This window comes from Sturnira hondurensis, unplaced genomic scaffold (genome assembly GCF_014824575.4).
Source record: "Sturnira hondurensis isolate 20B ecotype Veracruz unplaced genomic scaffold, ASM1482457v3 Scaffold0015056, whole genome shotgun sequence".
Taxonomy (NCBI): Eukaryota; Metazoa; Chordata; class Mammalia; order Chiroptera; family Phyllostomidae; genus Sturnira; species Sturnira hondurensis.
The window spans coordinates 2,522,228-2,536,605 of NW_028087687.1; the positions used below are offsets into that span (position 1 = coordinate 2,522,228).

The following is a 14,378-nucleotide window of genomic DNA, read 5'->3' on the forward strand; positions in this document are numbered from 1 at the left end:
GATGAAGAGTTCCCCTAATTTTTATCAAATTCTCAAAGGATTCTGTTATCCCAAAATATTAAGAACTACACTATTAAAATCTTCATTTAATAGGCTTTGGCTTTTGATCATTTTATACCATTTACTATTTAGATTTTCTCGCAGTGGGAAAGGGAAATTGAAAATGTTGTACTTCATAACTGCACATCTCTAAATTAGTAATACAGCTTTTTCACTTCAATAGTTTTTGAAGTTGAAATTTAAACTGAAAATTTTTTTGCACTTATCTAACATATTAAAGTCATGCTATAGTTTTTGTTGCAAATACATTTGTTTTTGCCTTTAGTACCGGGACCTTCTGGTGACAATGGCATCAGTATTACCATGATCTTGATGGCCTGGATGGTTGTTGCAGTCATCTTGTTTCTACTGAGACCTCCTAATCTGAGAGGATCCAATCTAACTGGAAAGCCAACCAGTCCTCATAATGTAAGTGCTGTGGGATAGGAACCCTTCTCGGGTGTGGACTGGAAAGGGGGAGGAGTCTGTTTTTGACAGAAATATCTGAATTAGAAAAAGGAAGATGTAATTCATGGAGTGAGTTCTTCCTTTATCATGTCATCCTAGTAAATTTTGCAGCCCCAAATGGCTTAGTGTTTGTGGCTTTTACATATAGAAATAGAGATAAACATAGTAGCCCCAAAATAATTTTAAAATGAATTCCAATCTCTACTCCCATGAGACATAAAAAATGATCCAGTTCATAATTTACAGCAATGTTTCTCAAATCTCGGCCTGTATTCCCCAGTTCTGTCCACCTATCAGTTGATCCCTTGCCTCTCATGCTTTCAGCTCCCTAAATTCTCTTACTAGCTACAGTTCAAATGTTTTTACTTGCACTTCATTTTCTCCCCTTGGTCCTAGCTATTAAATATAGTAGAGACCCTGAGCCTATCCGGCTAAATCCTGTTTTCCTATCAGTTTCTCCCAGACTAATTTTCCCGGTTCTGCCATCACTAGATCAGTTGAGCTGGCAAAAGCAGAGAGAAATCACCCATTTTGATAAATTTTGACAATCATTACAGCCATTATTAGCATCTTCTAAATGAAAACCATGAAGTGACTCAACATGGAGTTTTTGGTACTATCTTTACTAGAAACTCCATTAAAGGATTCTTGTATATCATTTTTAGAACCAGCTTATGTATATATATATGTATATATATATATACATATATACATACATACATATATATATATGTATGTAATGATGTGTATGTATGTGTGTATGTAATTTTTAAAATTTCATTTGGATATTGTCTCTTTAAAAGTATTTCTATAGCCCTGGCTGGTGTAGCTCAGTGGATTGAGCATGCGCTGCAAACCAAAGGGTCACCAGTTTGATTCTCAGTCAGGGCACATGCCTGGGTTGTGGGCCAGGTCATGAGAGACAACCACTCACTGATGTTTCTCTCCCTCTTTCTCCCCTCCCTTCCCCTCTCCCTAAAAATAAATAAATAGATAGATAGATAGATAGACAGACTTCCTTAAAAAAAAAGTAATTCTGTGGATCCATTTGTTGAACACCAAATTATCCCACTAATTCCCTTCTTCAGCCTTCACCGTGTGGAATTCTTAAAATTGCTTTTCTTCAATCTTGTGTTGTTAATATAAGAAAGAAGTTCAGTTAAACTAAATACTTATGTAAGAGAAAGCAAATGAGCGATGTGAATTTGCCCTTGCTTTGGTTTTTAGAACTTAGATATGCAGCATGCTGACTTTAAGAAAGAAGGCTTCATTAGCAGTATATTAGAAGGCCTTAAATTTATTTTTTTTTAGATTTTTATTTTATTTTCAGAGAGAAGGGAAGAGAAGGAGAGAAATACTGATGTGAGAGAAAAACATCTATTGGTTGCAAGCCTAAATGGATTGATGTTTCAAAAAGAGAAACATCAGTTGGTTGCCTCACGTATGCCCTAACGTGAGGTTGCAGGTATCTGGCCTGCAACCCAGGCATATGCCCTGACTGGGATTCAAACTGGCCACCCTTTGATTCACAGGCCAGTGCACAGGCCATTGAGCCACACCAGTCAGGGCTATTTTTTTTTTCTTGGAGAAGAGATTATCCATTAAACAGCTTGTATATTGTCTTAATAAAGTGCTTTCTTCTTACTTTCTATATACAGGCTTATTTCCTATCAAAGAGCCATCTCCTCATGGTTTAGAGCTAAAGAAATCCAACTTAATAAGCTAATTTAGAAGCCATTAAAAGTGTTGGAAATGCAAGATTATAATCCCCTAAATCTTATTTCATTATTAGGAATAGTGGCTTCACTGCCCTAAGAATAAGCAAGAAAACATATTGCCTAATTCCAAATAGAAAAATTGATCACCCTCTACCAGGGCCTCATACACCATGTCAGAGTCAATAAATGGAACCTTCCTGAAGATTCCGCAAGTGCCGACCTCTCCTTTACAGTTCAGATGCTTTGTATTGCAAGTAACAAAATCACTCAACCTGGTGTAAATAAGTGCCTTATTGGTTTACACATGAGAAAATCCAGAGGTAGGGTCATTGTTTAGAACGTTTAAGAGTCATCAAGGACACGGCTTCTTTCACCACACCTTCAGCTCACTCCCAGATGGGCTCCCTTTGTAGCCACTAGATGGCTGCCAACAGCATCTGCTGCGACACGAGCCCTCATTGGCAGCCCGTAGTGAGAAACGAGTCTCCAGCCTTGCTTCGTACTGTTCCCAATCCATCACCTTAGCAAGAGGGAGGGGACTACCTTTATTGGTTTAAATACCACCTCTGGAGCTGTTAGGGAGAGCTGTTTCATCCAAAACATATCGCTGTTACACAATTTTCCTTTCTTCCATACTGCAGGGAAGAATGAGACAAACACTGGTGAATCCATGTTAAAAGCTAGTGTTCCCTTGTGAAAAAAACATGAAAAATTCAAATAAGGATATGGTTTGGGATGGGAGGGAGGGAGTATTGCTACTCAGTTCTTACTATATGCATTAGATTGGTTGCACTGGGATTTAAAAATTCAACTCCATGATTTCTTTCTAATACAGGGACAAGATCCACCAGCCCCTCCTGTGGACTAATTTTGTGATATGGGAAGTGAAAATAGTGAACACCTTGCACGACCAAATGAACGAAGATGACCAGAGTACTCTTAACCCCATTAGAACTGTTCTTCTTTTTGCACCTGCAATATAGGATGGTACTGTTTCCATGAGCTTCTAGAATTTTGACTTGCAAGCTTACTTTTTTGCTTCCTGTGTTATTACCATTCCCATTCACAGTATATTTGAGAAATGATTGTATTTTAAAAAGTTACATGGGTTATTTTGTTTATCATAAACTCAAACATTCCACTTACTTTATTTGTAACGGTTTGGTGATGATTTCTGGCCTGATTGAAAGAATTTGTGATCTCTGCATTTAAATATTTGAAATAGTTTTGGTAGGCTTTGAAGTTGATTTTTCCATAACGTATTTATAAAGTTATTTAGGGTTGTCTGAAATTGTATGAAAGAAAATTGGAACCAGACTATTTCTACTTACCTTGGTAGTTGATTTGTGTGTGGGAGTTCTTGGGACTGTAGCAGCCTTTGGAATATTTTACAAGTTACACCTGAATCTGTATCATCCACTACAAGTGGCTTATGTGACTAGAAAAGGAGAAGAAATGAAATAATTGTTTACTAAGGTTTTTATTCCCATAAAATGTCTAATATTAAGAAAACTTGAAATAAAAATGATTTAAATATGGTGGATGACTTATAGTCCATTATGATATTTGAAGCCGCTGTATACTAAATAGCGTTAAGAGATTCACGAAAGGAGGAAAATAGTTCACTCTTCTTACCTTTGCTAAGTATAATCTATACAGTAATAATTTAATCAGTAATTTATTTTTAAAATGGGTGCCTCTCAGAAAGCTTCCTTTCTGAGTAATTCCCTGTTAAATGAAACTCTTAAGGATAGCTATGTATTGGGGTCTGTTTGCTTACTGACATTTGAATACTATTTACTTATTTACTCTTTTCTTTGAAGAAAAATATTGGAGTATTTACTTCAAAGTAAATACTTTGTATTGGAGTATTGATATTCTTCTGACTTTAAAAAATATTTAATGAATTCTTGGTTTACCCCAAAAGGAGGGAAATGAGAAACAATCAAGGATCTTTTTCTTACCCTATGTGTTTCATTCTTGTTTGGTAGCAGGGTGGATTGGGGTGCGGAGGAGCATTAATGTAGGTGAAATTTTGAACTGTATAGAAAGTAAAATGTTGCATTGTTGTGGTCAGTTTGAAAGCAAATGAATACAAATGGCATTTTAAAAAGTCTACATAACCTATGTGGTATAGATTTTTTCCTAGCAAGGAATTGCAGATGATTTATGAGGGCTAGAAGATATTTTTCTATCAGTATAAGAATTTTTTCCCCTAGACCTGTCTAGCTTTTCACTGTATCGATCTGAGAAATTACCTGTACAAATTGAATAAACTTCTCTATATCATTATACTATTTAATAGAGTCTCTGATACAGTTGTGTGATGCTCTTAGGATAGTTTCCCCCTTTATCATCATTGTATTCTGGGTCATAAACCTTGTAAGAGTTTCATTTCATTATATAATCTCATATTGACTTCTTGCATTCCTCCTGTGCATCTTGGCTTTTTGCTCAATTTCTCAGAAAAAAATACAACCTATTCTTAATTCCTTGTGCTAATCAGGGTATTATAACACAGGTAATTCAAATCCCAGATAAATAAATACCATAAGGTTTTTCTCTTCTTGTTGTGGCCTACTGGAAGCCTGCCCAGCTCTATAGCTTTTAAGGTACTTACAGCAGAAAGGGCAGGGATGGCATAAGATGGAGCTAAATGCCTATAAACATTCCTGTTTCTGCCCTTGCCCCCTGACCTTTAAATGCTTGCACATATATCCTGAAGTCTGTCCTCTAAGCTGCTAGAAGGGCAGTCTCTGGCGGAGATCCTGATATCTTCACTGAATGAGCGGCTCACACGTAACTGAGATCTGGCTTTGGTTGGAGACGTGGCTGGGACGGGGGAGCAGTGTCTAGTGTTAGAGTCCTGGAAATCTGGATGTTAGTCCGGTTCCTCATTTCTGTCACATACATTTAATTGACATTACATTTAGAAAATTAACCTCTTCCTATGTAGATCATCTATTTAACTAATAACAAGCTTTTAATGGATTATTTAATATTGGGTTTTGTGGGGTTTTTTTTGCTTGTGAAGTTTCTCTGCAGCCCTGAAAAGGATAGTGTACAACTGCATATAAAATACTCCTGTTAACCTTATTGGTAATTTATATTCTTAATTTCTTAAGCTTCTACATGTGGCCTTTTTACTGAGCGCACTCTTATTCATTCATTGTCTTGTAAACATTCACCTGAACTATGGCTACAATCATTTTTAAGTAATGTGGAAAAGAAAAAGAAGATAAATCTTCACACTTTAATCACCGTGGGCTCTTAAACATTCCACAAATGCCATTAAAAATTTATTTTGTTTTACAGTCATTTAATGTTCTTTTATGCAAAATAGTGGGTTTTTTGCCTTTCATATGGAAAAAGTTAACATTGGAACCGTGTGTAGTAAAAGATTTTATTATGTATCTATCCAAGCACTAGCCCCGTGATCAGCAAGTCATATTTTAAACAACTTGGAGATTTTCTGAAATAACAATTAAGTTCAGCTATTCTGTAGTTACTTTTAGTGTCTTTGTGGTACGTGATGTGATAGTGTTTATGGAATTACCAAATTCTTACATTTTCAAAGGAACCTTGGAAATATACACTCTGAATGAAAGTCTGTCACTCTAAATGACAACGTGGTAAAATTTGACCAGCTCGGTTTAAGACACAAAGCACAACTTGAAGGAGAAATGGTAGTTTACAGTGAATGGGTAAAATTTCTGTTGTTCAAATAGCAGGTTTAGTTTTAACACCGTAATATTTCTGAATGAAAAAATCATGTATTTGTTATCATGTCTGATTACTTTGTTAAAAGGAAAAGTGGTCACGTGCTATACTAAATGTTAATTGCCGTTTTCAAATGTTTAATCATGCCAAACAAATCATGTCTGTGCCATCCAGGGTTTATTGTCATCTTTTACTGAGTACTTGGATTGGGATAAAGGGCTTGTACTATGCACTTTTTATTAATGAATAAATAGAAACTGTTAGTAACACTCAATGTTTTCTGTTTGGCTTTGTGGGAAGAGAAGCAAGTATCTTGCTTAGTAAAATGTTAACATCTTTATCAAGCAGCTTCTTTGTAAGACTTTTTACCCTTCACTAAAGATTTTCCTAAGAGAGATAAGAAAAAGTATTTCTATAATAGTAGTGTGTGGCTTTACAATTAATCCAGCAAGTGTAATTTTGTGGTTACAACATACAGAAGAGATGCAACTCTACCGTCAGAGCCTATACCCCCAACAGACAGGTTAAGATTCTTAGCCTTCATTTTTATCTAACCACCTTAAAGACTATATTTTACTGTTTTGTCTCACGTTGCACTGTTAACATTTATTTTCCCAGTTTCACTAGCAACAGCCTATTGGAAGCTGCAGTCTCAAGCTTCAAGCATGAGTTTGTTAACATTGCTGCATCAGAAAACACAAGGCTTAAGAAAATCTTAGGCTAAGTAATATTGAAAATTATAGATTGGGTGATGAACACACAACATAATATGTAGATGATGTATTACAGAATTGTACCCCTGAAACCTATATAATTTTATTAACCAATGTCCCCTAATAAATTCAATTTTTAAAAAGAAAAATTATAGTTTCTCCATTGAATAGATTGGGCTGATCATTTTCTCCCTCCACAACATCCAAGGTATTTCTCCACTGTCACAATATTTCAAGAACTTAAGTCACACAGTTGTAAACCAGTAATGCTACAGAATGGACCTGGGGGCCCTGGGGGTCCTCTGTCACTGTGGATTCTTAGCCCACCGCCACGGAATTGGAATTATTGCTTTCAATGCCAGAGTTTGGTGAAAAGGAAAGGAACTATTTATTTAAAAGTTCTATAGAGTAATGACTTGATGTCTTCCTTAAAATTACAATGTCCCTTTAAACACCCACAAACACACACAGTTCTTTCTTTCCCCTTTACCCTGGCAGGCTAGTTTTGGGTACGGTATCTCAGGAAAAAAATAGAAGTCCGCAGCTCATTTCTCCCAGTTCCTCTCAGTGATCCGTGCTTGGCTGGCAGGTCTGTTGCAGTTAGTTCCCAGCACCATCAGCTGTGTCTCTGGAATGTCCACTTGCAAGACCGAGTGGCGCCTTCTCAAGGCCCACCGGCAAGAGCCCTTTTACTCCTTTCCTTCCTGTACTGTCTCTTCTGCATTTTTCCAAACTGCTAAGACAGAGCTTTGCATAGCTGCTGTATCTTGCTTTTCATGCTTTCCGAGCTGTGTGGTTCCAACCCACATGACTGCTGCACCTGTTACAAAACACAGGGAGCCAAGGACGGTATACTGTTAGAAAGGGCTCAATTGTCCGTCGCTAATAGGAAAGACGTCTCTCAATGCCAGAGATTTGTGGAAAGGAAAGGAAATGTTTATTTATTGCTATACAGACTTAAAGTAGTGACCTAACATCTTTATTTAAAATATCGAAATCCAGCAACACTTTCATTTAGAATGGAAAGGCAGATAAAGTGCTTCTCAGATAAGGTCAAGTTCAAGGAGTTCATCATCACCAAGCCCTTATTATATGAAATGCTAAAGGGACTTATATAAGAAAAAGAAGATAAAAAATATGAACAGTAAAAGGACAGCAAACTCACAGTTATTAACAACCACACCTAAAACAAAAGCAAACTAAGAGGACAGCTAGATCAGGAACAAAACCATAGAAATGGAGATCACATGGAGGGTTAGCAACAGGGGAGTGGGAGGAGGAGAAGGGGGGAGAAGGTACAGAGAATAAGTAGCATAGATGGTAGGTAGGAAATAGGGGGAAGGCAGGAATACTATGGGAAATACAGAATCTAAAGAACTGACACATGGACATGAACGAAAGGGAGGGAATGGTAGGGGAGGGGTGTGCAGGGTGGAGGGGAGTGAAGGGGGGGAGTGGGACAACTGTAATGGCATAATCAATAAAATGTATTTAAAAATACATAAAAGTCCTTTAGGATACTCACAGACACCCACAGTGCTTCCTTCTCCCCTTGCCCTAATTCAGGGTGCTGTAACTCAGGAAAAGAAGCACACGTCCGTGTTTCAGGCTGCTGGCACCGTCAGCTGCGTCACCGTCCAGGCAGGATCTCTAATTAATCCAAAGCCATGTGGTACCTTCTCATGGCTTACTGGCAAGAGTTCTTTGTACCCGTTTTCCAGGCAACGTCTCTCCTGCTTCCCAGGCCACATGGTCAAAGGGAGCACCCCAAAGCCTCGGGGTCCTTTTTTACCAAAGCTGCAGGGTTCTGCACTCTGGCCAAAACTGCATGGTTCTTTCCTCTACCAGAGCTGTGGGGAAGGGGGGGTCACTACTATGCCAAAGCTGAGTGGCGATTCTCTGCTAAAGCTGCATGGTGATTCCCCCTACTAAAGCTGGCCCCCACTCTGGTGAAGCCTCATGGCTCTCCCTCCAATGGCTGCCATGTCTGGGTTTGAATCCCCAGAATATCTTCCTCTGTACCCCAATTTCCGACTCCTTCAATCAGTTACACCTGCCAGTATTCCTGTATTCCAACTTTACTGGGCTGCCATCGTGAGGCTGGGCAGGTATGGCCCCATGTCATGGAGCCAGTCTTGTCCAAGCTCTCATGCAGGCACTGTAACTTGGGGGACCTGCCCCCCCAGTTACATCTTGAAGGGGAATGACTTCCATCCCCTGGCTCCATGCATGGCCACAGCTATTTAACGTATCTAAGCGACCAGCCAAAGCCTATAGATAATGTTAAATGACCATGCGGTGGATTAGCTGCAAGGCTGTGGCTGTACAAAACAGCCCTGCATGTTCCTGCTCCATGTGTCCCTTCCCCCAACTCACAACTGTGGGAGAAGGGGTGAAGACATCTTATATGTCTCTCCAATATTTCCTAGACACTCTGAGTTCTGGACCCCATTCCAAATCCCTTTTGGGGGGCCCCCCTCTTGGCTGCACCCTGTATCATGCCTGAGTTTAAATCCCAGCACAAATCTCTCTGCAAACCCATTTCCAACTCTTTCCACAATCGGCTATACCTACCTACCAACACGCCTATATTTTTTCAGCCTTTGTGGGCTTCCATAGTTAGTACTGGCAGGCGCGGCCCCATGGTGTGGACCATCTCCAAGCTGTCATGCAGATGCTGTAACCAGGGGGCGGTGCATCCCAGTTCCACCCTCAGTCGAAGTCACTCCCATCTCCCTGGCTTAAAGCATGGTCACAACTACCTAACATATCTGTGAAGCTAGCCAGCAGTTATAGATGTAAAATAACCATTTTTGCATATCAAGTATGAAGCTGGCCAACTGTTGATATGCAAAACAACCCTCAATGGCCCTGCTCCATGCATTCCATCTCCCCCCAGCGCCCCATTCAGACTTGTGGGGGTGAGAATATCTTATATATTTCCTGGACACCCTGAGTTCTGGACCCCATTGCAAATCCCTCTTTTTGAGGGGGGACCCTGGCTGCACCCTGTTACACTTGACTGAATAATCTTGTAAATGTTGTCCAGTCTCCCTCAAAAAATTTAGTAGTCCTGCATAATACTCAAGTTGGTTTTAAAAAAATCAAGGTCATAATTTATCTGGCATCTTCTGTTTGGAATTCAGAACATTCCAACATAGGCCAAAATGTTTTCTGCTTCTAACTCTCGATTTCAGTCTTAACAAAAATAAGTATAATATGAGGAAAGATAGATTTGAGGTGTCTTGGTTAATCACTATAGGGGACATCCCCCCAAACTAGAATTCAGTTTATCCTTTTGTTTGGCACACAGGGTAATTTTACCCCTAGGGAACAGATCCATACAGTGAGGTTTTGTTTGGGTGAAAGGTAAGCCTTTCTTTTGAAAAAAGGATTGTTCTCAGGCAGATCACTTTTGGGAAGGGGACCCATAGAAGTTGAGGAGCTGGGCCCTGGCTGGTGTACAGTGGATTGAGCGCGGCCTGCGAACCAGAGGATCGAGGTTCGATTCCGTCAGGGCACATGCCTGGGTTGCAGGCCGGTTCCCAGCAGGTGATGCAGCTCCCGGCAGGGGGCGCAGGAGAGGCAACCATACATTTATATTTCTCTCCCTCTCTCCTTCCCTTCCCCTCTAAAGATAAATAAAATCTTTAAAAAAAAAAAAAGAAGTTGAGAAGCTGGGAACTGGTTCCCTTAAATACATCTGCATAAATTACTGTCAGAAGCCAGAATGGTGTGGCAGGGAAGGGCGGGGGGTGGGGGGCAGTATTACCAAAGTCCTATTGCTTTTATTCCCCCATTATATCTCAAATTGGTTCACTTCTCTGAATTTCCATGGCTACTGTCTTGGACATGCTAGTTCTAATTTTGGATAGAATTACCTCTGAATTGCTGTCCCCACATTTACTCTTTATTCCTCTAACTGCCCTCTTCATTTCCCCTGGTTCACAGGTGGCAAACACAAGGCTCGTGGGACAAATCCGGCTCTCCTCCACCTTCTTTCTACTGAGCAGCAGCACTGAGCTCCTTGCTCCTTGTTAAGGAGTAGTTACACGTATACAGTCCTAAAATTATATTAGGCCCTTTGAAGGCAACTGTGAGGCTGATGTGGCCCCCCATGAAAGTGAGTTTGACACCCCTGTGCCTAGTTAATGCCTGTGTTTTCCCTTTAAGAGCTCAATTACTACAACTTGAGGAAGTGTTCCTGACCTCTGTTAAATACTCCTATTGTATACTTTCATTAGGACTATGTAATTTACATTTATCTGTGTGATTGATGTTTCCCCTCAGAGTAAAATTTAGGAGGGCAGGAACTGTATCATTCTTTATTCACAATTCCTAGTGATCAGCACAAGACTATCATGTAGTTAACACTCAGAGGAAATAATGAATGAATGGCTTTAAATTTTAAGAGGAAACTTTACAAATTGAAATCCGACATAAAAATTGACATACTAGCAGATAACAGTAGAACTGCTCTGATTTGGAGAAGGGAGAGATGTAGGAGACACAGAATGCTGCCTGTTTGAACTTCCCACTTAATTTTCTTTCCTCACAGACTGACACACCACCAGAGAAACATCAAGTTCTCACACTGTATAGTCGAAGGACTGCTTTACAAATCTAAAATTTGAAGACCCCAAAAGTTTTTTCATGTTTATATCTATTGGTATTTACCCTATTAGAGATGAAAGTTGGTAAATTATGAAAACTCATTAATTCCTTAAGAGTGACTAATAATCTATTATGTGTTAACATAAATAACACATTCTTTTTTTTTAAGATTTTATTTATTTTTAGAGGGAGGGAGAAGGAGAGGGAGAGAAACATCAATGTGTGGTTGCCTCTCACTCGCCCCCTACTGGGGACCTGGCCTGTAACCCAGGCAGTGCCCTGAGTGGGAATTGAACCAGCGACCCTTTGGTTCGCAGGCTGGCACTCAGTCCACTGAGCCATACCAGCCAGGGCTAAATAACACATTCTAATTAAAATTACTGTATCACCAAATAAAAAATCTATAAGAAGATTGGTATTGCTTGACATTTTGGAAATATAAAAATCTGCATTCAATCTGTTACAATGTCAACAAGCCTCTGGGAAATTCTACTGTACATCTGTGACAAAATGAGAGGGAATAAAACAAGTAACATTAGTTTTACCATGAAGATGTTTTGACCTCCTGGATCCCTTGAAAGGGTCTCAAAAACTGTTAGCACATTTTGGGAATGGCCGTCCTAGATCTAAAGGTCCATTGTAGCTAATATTGCTATTCCGACTTGACTCCTGAGACCTTACTGTTGTGAAGATTATGATTATGATCAAAATACAAAGAATGTGAATTATAGGTAGAAAAATATTTTTAAAAGGTGAGAATAATAGAAATGTGGTTTTTATTATAAGCCTAATTGTAATAGGTAACTTAAACCTATGTATGTGCCAAGTTCAAAATGATACGTCTATTATAGTTAGTCAGATACATTGCAACTATGTATGTGTTCATTTCTCCTCCTGGCCTGTGAGCTTGGAAGACGACCCAATGGTCTTGATTCATTTTGCATATGTGATCTCTAGGATAATGTCTAAAACTAAATATTTGATGGAGGAATGAACTTAACTGCATAAAATGTACACTACCTACATATACTATCACACTTTCTAAAATTCACAGCAAATTATTGTATTTAGTCAACATTCATCAGCTCTTTGAAGTTCATCAGCATGATCGAAGAAAACCATCATCTATGTGGTATTTTAAAATGTCTTTATAAACTCATCACTTTCCCCATGACGTATTTAAAAGGTACAAGTCAGGTCATCTGATGTAATTCTAAATTTAATGAGGGAAACCAAAAGTCATGACTGCTTTTATTTGCGGCTTAAATGATTTTGGGGTGGGAAAAGAGAAACAGAACTGCCCTCCACATTAGAAGTGGGCAGACTCCACAAATTAATTTTACCTTCTCTCGTACATGTTGCATACTACATATCACGCAGAGACACTCCAGATCCTGAATTTGGCAGGAGCATCGTTTCCGGAAAATATCTCTAAGGGCGTGGGTGTCCCGCTTCTCCAGAGATCAGGGCGGGGTCCCTAACTGGTCCACACACGTAAGGACTCAGCATCTTCCAGACGTAAGGCACCTCCTTCCCAGAAGCCGCGGGTGGGACGGGGTCTGACTCAATCTTAGGCCGCAAGCCCGTAGGGTGCGGCGGACCACGGGCCTGGCGCGCGTGGGAGGGAAGTAAGTCGCGGGCCAATTCAGATCTGTAGTCTAGCGGGACAGACTCTAAAGGGCCAGCCCTCCCGGGTGCTGGGGAGACCGGGAGTAGGGGCCAGGACCTTCCGGTCCCCTGGGGCCGCGGCCGGACCAGTATCCCCGCATCCTCTGAGTATGGCTGACCTGGAGCCCACGCGGCTGCACCTCAGTGCGGTCCCCTACCCAGGAACAGGGTATAGGGAGGGAAGTTGGGCCTAACGGTAAGTCCAAAGCCTCTGACTGCAGCGGAGGCGACTCGCCCGGGACCCAGCCCCACAGCCAAAAAGAGACCAGGTGCGCACGCAGCTCCCCTCTGCGCGTCTCGTGGCAGGGGCGGGGCTGCTGATCTGGCCCCAGTGGATTCGCCCAGGCTCGGCTTGGGGCGTGGCCTGTCCGTCCAAGCCGCGCTAGCCCCGTCCCGCCCCAAGGCCGCAGCAGGAAATAGGGGCGGGGCCCTGGCAGAGTGCGGCGGCTGGAGCTTGGCGCTGGGGGAATGAAGTCTCCTCCTTCTCCCGCAGAAGGCCTTAAATACTGGCCTGGGGCTCTGGGTACGGTGAGAGGAAATCTGGAGCAGTGGCAGCTGTGGAGCACGCAGGGAGGAGCTGTCGGAACCCTCGGAATAGGAACGGAAGCTTGGAAGCGGGTAAGCGTCTTTCCCGGGCTGGCCCGGCCGGCAGTCGGGATGCTCTAGGTCCTGGCGGAGTGTGGAGGGAGCGGAGCCGGGGTGTTCGCGCTGCTCCAGGTTTCTCCTGTGCTCTTTCGCAGGCTTCCAGTCTTAAACGATCCCTGTCTCTTCTTTTAGGCTTTGGCGGGAATCTCTGTTTGAGACTGCCGCCCTGGGGATAGTATACCTTGGGCTTTTTATTCCAGACTCATGAGTCTTCCAGCTGCATCTTTCTGCTTTTCTTCATTTTCTCACTTGAAGTACTCGAGATTTCCCCTGCTCTTCAAGAAAGCCGAACGTCCACCGAAGGAAGCGGTCCTCTGATTAGGGGCCCCATTTTGGCTCAGTCATAGTCTTTTGTTTGTGTAAAGTCTGCTCACCTGGGAGCTGCTGCTTTCCTCGCTTCATTGGCTGCCCTTCTAAAGAAACTAGTGAGAAAACAAAGCCAGAAAGCCCTTTTGATTTGAGGGCGAAATCCGAGGACTTTCTGTATGGGCTGTGCTGGAATGCGTTGTTGGCCAACACACCATATAATTGCTTTATTTCACCTCAGGGAAGGCCTTTCTTGGGTGCTTTTAGGAGATCTGTGTGTATGAGATCTTGATAAATGATACCTCTTACATAGGAAGATAATTGAGTAGTGTTGAGAATACTGGTATGTAGAAAAGAGGGATTCAATGGTTAGGGAGCTTTTTATGGTTACACAGAGGAATGGATGTCCACTGACCGCCCTCGAAGACACAGTGAGTCTTTGAGTTTCTTCAAATCCCCTAAGAAATAGAGAACAGTAGTCTGGTCT

General features: G+C 41.2%; 2 protein-coding genes across 8 annotated transcripts in view; both read left to right on the forward strand.

Moving 5' to 3' along the window:
* Positions 1-6,216, forward strand: part of SMIM14 (small integral membrane protein 14) — a 61,145-nt gene extending 54,929 nt beyond the window's left edge. For all 6 annotated transcript variants that reach the window (XM_037064309.1, XM_037064308.1, XM_037064314.1 and 3 more), the window contains 2 exons: positions 326-468; positions 3,061-6,216. In XM_037064309.1, coding sequence (XP_036920204.1) covers positions 326-468; positions 3,061-3,093 — 176 coding nt within the window. In that variant the 3' untranslated portion in view covers positions 3,094-6,216. The remainder of the gene's footprint in view (positions 1-325; positions 469-3,060) is intronic.
* Positions 6,217-13,368: 7,152 nt separating this feature from the next.
* UGDH (UDP-glucose 6-dehydrogenase) overlaps positions 13,369-14,378 on the forward strand; it is a 28,470-nt gene continuing 27,460 nt past the window's right edge. For both annotated transcript variants that reach the window (XM_037064317.1, XM_037064316.1), the window contains exon 1: positions 13,369-13,558. The gene's annotated coding sequence lies outside the window, so the exon portion shown is untranslated. The remainder of the gene's footprint in view (positions 13,559-14,378) is intronic.